General features: G+C 48.7%; 2 protein-coding genes across 2 annotated transcripts in view; one reads left to right on the top strand and one right to left on the bottom strand.

The window, feature by feature from the left end:
• LOC308156593 (cation channel sperm-associated auxiliary subunit epsilon-like) overlaps positions 1 to 8,469 on the bottom strand; it is a gene marked incomplete at both ends in the record, with an annotated part of 14,958 nt that extends 6,489 nt beyond the window's left edge. Inside the window, 12 exons of the mRNA XM_080529970.1 lie at positions 31 to 170; positions 603 to 776; positions 1,301 to 1,528; positions 1,583 to 1,676; positions 3,470 to 3,682; positions 3,937 to 4,219; positions 4,356 to 4,456; positions 4,943 to 5,020; positions 5,120 to 5,138; positions 7,739 to 7,812; positions 7,980 to 8,028; positions 8,399 to 8,469. Coding sequence (XP_080386096.1) covers positions 31 to 170; positions 603 to 776; positions 1,301 to 1,528; positions 1,583 to 1,676; positions 3,470 to 3,682; positions 3,937 to 4,219; positions 4,356 to 4,456; positions 4,943 to 5,020; positions 5,120 to 5,138; positions 7,739 to 7,812; positions 7,980 to 8,028; positions 8,399 to 8,469 — 1,524 coding nt within the window. The remainder of the gene's footprint in view (positions 1 to 30; positions 171 to 602; positions 777 to 1,300; positions 1,529 to 1,582; positions 1,677 to 3,469; positions 3,683 to 3,936; positions 4,220 to 4,355; positions 4,457 to 4,942; positions 5,021 to 5,119; positions 5,139 to 7,738; positions 7,813 to 7,979; positions 8,029 to 8,398) is intronic.
• A 1,162-nt stretch (positions 8,470 to 9,631) lies between these two features.
• The window catches only part of pdcd2 (programmed cell death 2), a gene marked incomplete at its 5' end in the record, with an annotated part of 3,997 nt that continues 3,628 nt past the window's right edge, over positions 9,632 to 10,000 (top strand). Inside the window, one exon of the mRNA XM_080529958.1 lies at positions 9,632 to 9,953. Coding sequence (XP_080386084.1) covers positions 9,632 to 9,953 — 322 coding nt within the window. The remainder of the gene's footprint in view (positions 9,954 to 10,000) is intronic.

Genomic DNA, 10,000 nt, shown 5'->3' with positions numbered 1-10,000 from the left:
AAGGGAGGTGTGTGTGTCAGTGTGTGTCACCTGCTCCTGCTGGTTGAGGTAGAGCGCGGTGCGGTGGTGTGGGGGGGTCCAGGTGTGCAGCCTGACCACCTGGGACACCCCCACCTTACAGAAGAACAGAACGTTGTTCTCCATCTTCACCAGCAGGTTGGATGAGTGGTCTGGGGGAGGGAGGGGGAGGGGGGGAGGGAAGGAGGGAGGGAGGGAGGGATGGGGGGAGGGAGGGATGGGTGAGGGAGGGAGGGAGGAGGGAGGGATGGGTGAGGGAGGGAGGAGGGATGGGGTGAGGGATGGGGGGAGGGAGGGATGGGTGAGGGAGGGAGGGAGGAGGGAGGGATGGGTGAGGGAGGGAGGAGGGAGGGATGGGGTGAGGGATGGGGGGAGGGAGGGATGGGTGAGGGAGGAGGCGTTCACACAGTGTGTTCTGATGATGACATTTACATTTAACATGTTTGGCATTTAGCAGACACCTTATTCCAAAGCGACTTACAATCAATACATTAGACTACTTAGTATTCGTAGTGCCCTGGCCTTCCTCTCAGGCGTGTGCGTGTGCGTGTGTGTGTGTGTGTGTGTGTGTGTGTGTGCCTCACCGACGGTGACCTGGTGTATGTTGCTGCCGCTGGCCGCCTCCCCCAGGGTGGAGGCGTTGCCGGGGCGGAGGACGCCCCAGTCTTTGTCGTTATGGAAGCTGTACAGGACACTGTCGGCGTTCCACAGCAGCAGGGCGGCCATGGCCGAGTCCAGGAAGCGCATGTGGAACGGCCCTGTGGGGGACGGGGGAGGAGCTAAGTGGGATGGTCTGTGGGGAACATCCCACCTAGTGTAGGAACCTCCCCAGGGATCCCACCTAGTGTAGGAACCTCTGGACCTCCCCAGGGATCCCACCTAGTGTAGGAACCTCTGGACCTCCCCAGGGATCCCACCTAGTGTAGGAACCTCCCCAGGGATCCCACCTAGTGTAGGAACCTCCCCAAGGATCCCACCTAGTGTAGGAACCTCCCCAGGGATCCCACCTAGTGTAGGAACCTCCCCAGGGATCCCACCTAGTGTAGGAACCTCCCCAGCGATCCCACCTAGTGTAGGAACCTCCCCAGCGATCCCACCTAGTGTAGGAACCTCTGGACCTCCCCAGGGATCCCACCTAGTGTAGGAACCTCCCCAGGGATCCCACCTAGTGTAGGAACCTCCCCAGGGATCCCACCTAGTGTAGGAACCTCTGGACCTCCCCAGGGATCCCACCTAGTGTAGGAACCTCCGCAGCCCCCCCCCCCCCCCCCCCCCCCCGTACCTTCTGGGATGTCCCGGGGCTGCAGCTTGGTCATGAAGGTGCTGGGTGTCCAGCCGCCCTCCAGCTCGTTGTGGCTGACGAGGAGGAAGGGTCGCGTGGCGTGGTTGTACATGACCAGGGCCGCCAGGGAGGCGGGGTGAGACCCGAACGCCGCCGTCAGGATGGTCACGCCTTCGGGCAGCGCCAGGGCCAGGCGCAGGTAGCTGCTGGACGGGCCTGGGTCTGGGCCTGGGCCTGGGCCTGGGTCTGGGTCTGGGCCTGGGTCTGAGCCTGGGTCTGGGCCTGGGTCTGGGCCTGGGTCGGGGTTCTGGAACCACTTGGAGCCCACGTAGAGCACGCGGTCCTCCCACACGATCAGGGAACTCAGCTCCACGTTCTGACCACAACCACACAGAGAGAGAGAGACAGGTGTTCTGACCACAACCACACAGAGAGAGAGAGAGAGAGACAGGTGTTCTGACCACAACCACAGAGAGAGAGAGAGACAGGTGTTCTGACCACAACCACACAGAGAGAGACAGGTGTTCTGACCACAACCACAGAGAGAGAGACAGGTGGTCTGACCACAACCACAGAGAGAGAGAGAGACAGGTGTTCTGACCACAACCACACAGAGAGAGAGAGAGACAGGTGTTCTGACCACAACCACACAGAGAGAGAGAGAGAGACAGGTGTTCTGACCACAACCACAGAGAGAGAGAGAGACAGGTGTTCTGACCACAACCACAGAGAGAGAGAGAGACAGGTGTTCTGACCACAACCACACAGAGAGAGAGAGACAGGTGTTCTGACCACAACCACAGAGAGAGAGAGAGACAGGTGTTCTGACCACAACCACAGAGAGAGAGAGAGACAGGTGTTCTGACCACAACCACAGAGAGAGAGAGAGACAGGTGTTCTGACCACAACCACACAGAGAGAGAGAGACAGGTGTTCTGACCACAACCACAGAGAGAGAGAGAGAGACAGGTGTTCTGACCACAACCACAGAGAGAGAGAGACAGGTGTTCTGACCACAACCACACAGAGAGAGAGAGACAGGTGTTCTGACCACAACCACACAGAGAGAGAGAGAGACAGGTGTTCTGACCACAACCACAGAGAGAGAGAGACAGGTGGTCTGACCACAACCACAGAGAGAGAGAGAGAGAGAGAGGTGGTCTGACCACAACCACAGAGAGAGAGAGAGAGAGAGACAGGTGTTCTGACCACAACCACACAGAGAGAGAGAGAGAGAGACAGGTGTTCTGACCACAACCACAGAGAGAGAGAGAGACAGGTGTTCTGACCATAACCACACAGAGAGAGAGAGAGAGACAGGTGTTCTGACCACAACCACACAGAGAGAGAGAGACAGGTGGTCTGACCACAACCACACAGAGAGAGAGAGACAGGTGTTCTGACCACAACCACAGAGAGAGAGACAGGTGTTCTGACCACAACCACAGAGAGAGAGAGACAGGTGTTCTGACCACAACCACACAGAGAGAGAGAGAGACAGGTGGTCTGACCACAACCACAGAGAGAGAGAGACAGGTGTTCTGACCACAACCACACAGAGAGAGAGAGAGACAGGTGTTCTGACCACAACCACACAGAGAGAGAGAGAGACAGGTGGTCTGACCACAACCACACAGAGAGAGAGAGAGACAGGTGGTCTGACCACAACCACAGAGAGAGAGAGAGACAGGTGGTCTGACCACAACCACAGAGAGAGAGAGAGACAGGTGTTCTGACCACAACCACACAGAGAGAGAGAGACAGGTGTTCTGACCACAACCACACAGAGAGAGAGAGACAGGTGTTCTGACCACACAGAGAGAGAGAGAGAGAGACAGGTGTTCTGACCACACAGAGAGAGAGAGACAGGTGTTGAGAGGGTCAGAGCCCTGAAGAAGAGAGTCCTATCGGATCTCAATGGAAAAAGAAGGAAAGAGTCTGTCTGTGACTCACCTGTATGAGGTAGTAGTCTGTCTATGACTCACCTGTATGAGGTAGTAGTCTGTCTATGACTCACCTGTATGAGGTAGTAGTCTATGACTCACCTGTATGAGGTAGTAGTCTGTCTATGACTCACCTGTATGGGGTAGTAGTCTGTCTGTGACTCACCTGTATGGGGTAGTAGTCTGTCTATGACTCACCTGTATGGGGTAGTAGTCAATGACTCACCTGTATGGGGTAGTAGTCAACGCAACTGGAGCGAAGGACCAGCCCCTTGACTCGGCTGCTGGGCAGGTGGGGGTGCAGGGTCAGCACGCGCTCCTCGCTGCCCCACCAGTAGAGGGTGCTGTTCAGCCTGAGGATGATGCCGTCCTCCAGGAGGGCGGCCTCGTCCACCGTGAAGAAGCCCTCCGGAGGCACGGTCACCGCTCCCGGGTCCACCTGAGGAGGAGGAGGAGGAGGAGGAGGGGGAGGAGGAAGGGGAGGAGGAGCAGGAGGAGGAAGGGGAGGAGGAGGGGGAGGAGGAGGAGGAAGGGGAGGAGGGGGAGGAGGAGGAGGAAGGGGAGGAGGAGGAGGAGGGGGAGGAGGAGGAAGGGGAGGAGGGGGAGGAGGAGGAGGAGGAGTTAACCTGTCTGTCTGACCTGGATGAGGTAACCTGTCTGTCTGACCTGGATGAGGTCACCTGTCTGTCTGACCTGCAGCTCCCTGTATGAGCGGAAGGCATTGTGTGTGATGAACGTCCCTCTGTCAGACAGGACCAGGGCTCGGTGCCGCTGGCAGGCCGACCACACCAGGGACAAGGGGCTTCCCAGGGCCAGACGCAGGGGCACCTCCCGGCCCCCCCGGGCCCTCTCAGGCTCCGCCCAGTAGAATGTGTGCTGACTGGTGATGACGAAGCGATGCTGGAAGCTGATTGGCTGCCCCTGGATGTTGAAGCGGTGGTATTGGCTGTCGCCGGGGAGGTCCGCCTGCCAGTACCTGAGAGGGAGGGGGGATCATGGCCCAGAGTTACATTAGTTACCATGGTTACATTAGTGTTATGTGTTTTTAGCATGTTGATGTTCTCCAGACGGTCATAAACACGTATGTACCAGACAGACATAAACACGCCTACCCCTCTTTCTCAAAATGGCCGACGAGCGTCTGCGTGACCCGCAGCTGGACCTCCGGGTACTGGCCCAGGTTGAAGAAGTGCTTGGTGAGGTACTGAGATCGCTGTGGGACAGGTCATACATGTAACAGGTCATACATGTGACAGGTCATACATGTAACAGGTCATACATGTTACAGGTCATACATGTGACAGGTCATACATGTGACAGGTCATATATGTGACAGGTCATACATGTGTCAGGTCATACATGTGACAGGTCATACATGTGAGACGTCATACATGTAACAGGTCATACATGTGAGACGTCATACATGTAACAGGTCATACATGTGAGACGTCATACATGTAACAGGTCATACATGTGAGACGTCATACATGTAACAGGTCATACATGTAACAGGTCATACATGTGAGACGTCATACATGTAACAGGTCATACATGTGACAGGTCATACATGTAACAGGTCATACATGTGACAGGTCATACATGTAACAGGTCATACATGTAACAGGTCATACATGTGACAGGTCATACATGTAACAGGTCATACATGTAACAGGTCATACATGTGAGACGTCATACATACTCTTGAGGGCACCAGGGTTGTGTGGTTGATCTCTGCCTGGTCCGCTTGTTCTGGATCAATGATCCACATCCTCACTGTCTGGACCACACACACACACACACCAGGGTTTAAACACCTGACACACTGTCTGCTCTAGCGCTCCTCTCTAAGGACATTAAGACAGTCTGAGTGTCTCACCTTGCCTGGTTCTGTTGAACTGCTGGAAAAACACAATTCACAATTCAAGCTTTTTACATTCAACATGTTTACCGTTAATAATTGTACATTTAAATCACTTGCTGAATTGACTGAATTTAAATATAATTCACCCCAGCCCTGCTGGGTGACGCTTTTATCCAAAGCAACTTAGAGTTTGAGATTCCACGGACAGCCTCCCTGGAGTAACTTAGGGCTAAGTGCCTTGCTCAAGGGCACACTAGTGGTGGTGTTCCCAGGTGGGGTTTGAACTCATGACCTTCTATCCAACTCACTATATCCCCTAGACCACCACTACCCAGCATAACATGACAGCATACCAGGTGTTACCTGTTGGACATGACAGCATACCAGGTGAAGCTGAAGAAGGAATCTCTGAGGAGGAGAAATCGAGTCTCCTCTTCTTCTAGGGACTGAAGAGTTTTATAGTTATAGTTGTTATTATTAATATGAAGAGTTTTATAGTTATAGTTGTTATTATTAATATGAAGAGTTTTATAGTTATAGTTGTTATTATTAATATGAAGAGTGTTATAGTTATAGTTGTTATTATTAATATGAAGAGTGTTATTATTAATATGAAGAGTGTTATTATTAATATGAAGAGTGTTATTATTAATATGAAGAGTGTTATAGTTATAGTTGTTATTATTAATATGAAGAGTGTTATTATTAATATGAAGAGTGTTATTATTAATATGAAGAGTGTTATAGTTATAGTTGTTATTATTAATATGAAGAGTGTTATAGTTGAGGGTCAGGGTACTTACAGACACCAGGGGCTTCACTCTGTGGAATCCAGCCACGGAGCATCTCATGGTGCTCTCTGGGAGGCTGGTTAGATTAGATTACATTACATTACATTACATTAGATTAGATTACATTACATTAGACTAGATTACATTACATTACATTACATTAGATTACATTACATTACATTACATTAGACTAGATTACATTACATTACATTAGACTAGATTACATTACATTACATTACATTACATTCAACTTTATTGTCATTGCAAAGTACCAGACAGCGAAATGCAATTTAACATCTAACCAGAAGTGCAAATAGTGATATTGTAGACATATAGTGCAAGGAGATGACAGTGTAGACAAAAATAGGATATGTACAGTTATGAAGTGATCAGTATAGTATGATAAGTCTGGCCAAAGTCAGCTCCATGCATTGTTGCCAGACAGGCCAAAGTCAGCTCCATGCATTGTTGCCAGACAGGCCAAAGTCAGCTCCATGCATTGTTGCCAGACAGGCCAAAGTCAGCTCCATGCATTGTTGCCAGACAGGCCAAAGCAATGAAGCGCCCTGAAAGCCAGAGAGCTGCATGGCCAGTAAAACACCTTCATTAGCTAAATAGAAGTTGTCAGATAATTCACTTCACTATCAGCTGAACTCAAACAGAAACACAACATGACACGCTTCCTTGAACAAGAGGATATATTAATCATAAACCCTATTATCATACTACAGAAGAATCTTCTTGTCGATAATGATGTTATGAATCAATCTATAGAGGATTTATGTGATCTTAAAATGCGTTGTGTCATCTCTTGTAGATCTACATGTGCAGCATACACGAATTGACAAGGAACGGATATCCAACCCTGGTCGTAATGATTACTCCAAAAGACTTTATGAACCAAAGAAACAGGATTAGTTAACGTGTTCTCTTCAGCAGAGTACAAGCATTAGACACTCACTCTTTAACACAGGCAGGTTAAATGCTGGCTCATGGTATCACAGATGTTACGTCGTAAATTAGCTCACATTCCCCCTGACCATCTCTGGCGCCTGTGACCCCAAGGTCGCAGTCGGATAGTCTCAACTCCTTAGCGATAACACCCCCGAAAATGCCCATTTGTTCTGTCAGCTGCTACAACACGTAGAACAAAAAGGTACACACTGAACTAGCTGTGACCTAGCCTGATACCATGAAGATGATGTAAGAATATATAGTAAGAAATCCCACTAAGATCTAACACTATTATCATACCCTTATCATACTATTCAGACGGGATTCTTTTTTCTTTTCCTTGTCCTTTCATCATGTTTAATGAGAAGTTGTCAGAGGAACATTCGAAGCTCTTGGAACTCTTAACACTTTTCATCTGAATTCACCAGGACAGCTTCTCTTCACACAGGGAAGAGCAGGAAGCCAGTGAAGGTGTTGCGAGTAAAAGTGGTATTATGTTGATAGAGGCTGTAGCCTGAGTTGAGGCTACAAGTTGAGGCTATACTCTGCACATTGGATACTGTACATAAACTACATCACTGTACATAGCTCATAACTGTATATAGCCCATAACTGTATATATACCTCTAAACTATACTGATGTTTACAATACTACCTCTGCACATACTTGATATATCATAGTTACCTATCACTACCATTCTTATTCTATTTATATCATGCCCTCATATCACTATTTGCACTTTTGGTTGGATGCTAAACTGCAATGACAATAAAATGTATCTAATCTAATCTAATCTAATCTAATCATATCCGGGGCAATGTCAGTAAATTCTAATAAAACACAGGCTTATCCAGTGTGAATGCGCCACATGAAACACAGACGTTTCACCTTTTGTTGTTGAGATGACAAGTCTCCGGGTATTCCCATTCCACAAAATCAGAGCCTTCATACTCCAGGAACACCTAAACATAAAGAAATATATATATAATAATAATAACTATTAATAAGTAATAACTACTCATATAGAAATATAATAAACATAAAGTTATTGTAAACTGTTAAAAGGACACATAGGCCTAGTTGGATGTATCACACACTTGTTATAGGGGTGTTCTTAGTAGCTACTTACCGCATTGTGTAGGGTAAATAACTTGTCATCTTCTAATATGTTCTTGTATCTGTAAGACATTTTGGGATCAAGGTTGCTCATTCATTTTACCTCAGTTAGCGACTAAGATAGCTAGCTAGCAAATGTGCATGTTTAATGCATGGTATGCAATTTGAATCATCATGGTAGGATTTACTATCTACTTGAGTAGAGACCAAAGGCCGGACAAAGGCCATAAACACAGATTAAGACTGGTCTGAACCTTAGACTAGTTTTATATTCTCAGTTTAGACCAGTCTAATTTATTGCCTTATTTTGAGGTTAGAAGGTTAGCCACCTTCCCCCCTGGCTACATTTAGCTTAAGAGCTGTGTTGCTATGGGGACGAGTCAGCCAACTCAGAAGAAAGGTCTTCCGCCCCTGCTAGATAAACTATTTTACCTCCACACCTCCAGGGTAAGGTCCACCTCCAGGAGAAGCAGTATGGCCAGCCAGACCAGGGACTCCTGCATCTTAACCCTAACCTCTCTGCTACACCCTAACCTCTCTGCTACACCCTAACCTCTCTGCTACACCCTAACCTCTCTGCTATACCCTAACCTCTCTGCTACAGCCTAACCTCTCTGCTACACCCTAACCCCTCTACTACACCCTAACCTCTCTGCTACACCCTGACCTCTCTGCTACACCCTAACCCCTCTGCTACACCCTAACCCCTCTGCTACACCCTAACCTCTCTGCTACAGCCTAACCTCTCTGCTACACCCTTACCTCTCTGCTACACCCTAACCTCCCTGCTACACCCTAACCTCTCTGCTACAGGCAGACCAGGGACTCCTGCACCCTGGACACCCTCGGTTAGCTAGCTAGCTACTTAGCTTAGCAGACGTTTTTCCAGGATCATTCAGTCAGTGTCCGCTCTGGACTTTGAGGTTTTTCAATTATATAGTTACCCGCTAGCTATCTCCTAGTTAATCTAGTCAATAGATAGATAAGCTATCTCCTAGTTAATCTAGTCAATAAATCGATGTATTGACACCAGAGACTAATAAGGTTTATCTGTGTCTCTCTGTCTCCTAGGTAACGAGTTAAAGCTGTTTCCCGCTCAAACCAAACGGAAGGTGACTCACGTCTGCCATCTGGTGGCTGGTTGCAAGTTTATTTGTAGAGCACATTTCATACAACGGGGGCAAGTGCTTTACATACATTATTAAAATACAGTAAGAGGAGCATACGAAGAATATAGAAATTACAATGAATAAAAGCAAATATAACAAGGAGTAAATAGATAAAAACATTCAATAAGACAATGGTTACTTGATAAAAGACATTGATAGAAGTGTTTAATGTTGATCATAACTGCTGCAAAACATGACGTTTTTTTTAGCTTAGACATATATTTAGGGTTTGGGGCCTGTTTGATTGTGGACAGAAGAGACAGTGTATATTTTTATAGTAATAATAATATGAATAATACGACATCTGAACCGATTATAGAATGAAGACATTGGTATCTGGGAACCTTTGTCTCCTCAACGCCGATGATTCACTCCGGACATCTTTCACGGTAGCAACCCGAAAGCACATTGGCGTTTGTTGTGACAGACAAGAAGGAAGACGAGACAGTATAATAATATTATTAATAATAATAATAATAATAATAATAATATTAACATGGCAAAGAGAGACCGGAGCCCCCCATCCACGGGGGCAGAGACGGGGGTGTCCCTGGGCTTCCTGGAGGAGGCGGAGGCCTGGGAGCTGCAGAGCCCTCAGTTCCCCAGTAAGGTGGGGGGCAGGCCGGCGTGGCTGAGCCTGGCGGGGGTCCCGGGGGGTCCCGCCCTGGCCTGTGAGACCTGCCGCCTGCCCACCGCCTTCCTCCTGCAGGTGTACGCCCCCGTGGCCGGGCTGGACCGCTGCTTCCACCGGACCCTGTTCCTGTTCTGCTGCCGGACCCCAGCCTGCTTCTCCCGGGGCGACACCCGCTGTCTGAAAGGTGATCTGGGCTAGAGTTAGGGTTAGGGTTAGGGGTTAGGGTTAGGG

Source organism: Nansenia antarctica (assembly GCF_963989245.1).
Source record: "Nansenia antarctica genome assembly, chromosome: 1".
NCBI lineage: Eukaryota > Metazoa > Chordata > Actinopteri > Argentiniformes > Microstomatidae > Nansenia > Nansenia antarctica.
The sequence above is the reverse complement of the archived record's forward strand: the minus strand, read 5'-3'. Positions and strand labels throughout refer to the sequence as shown.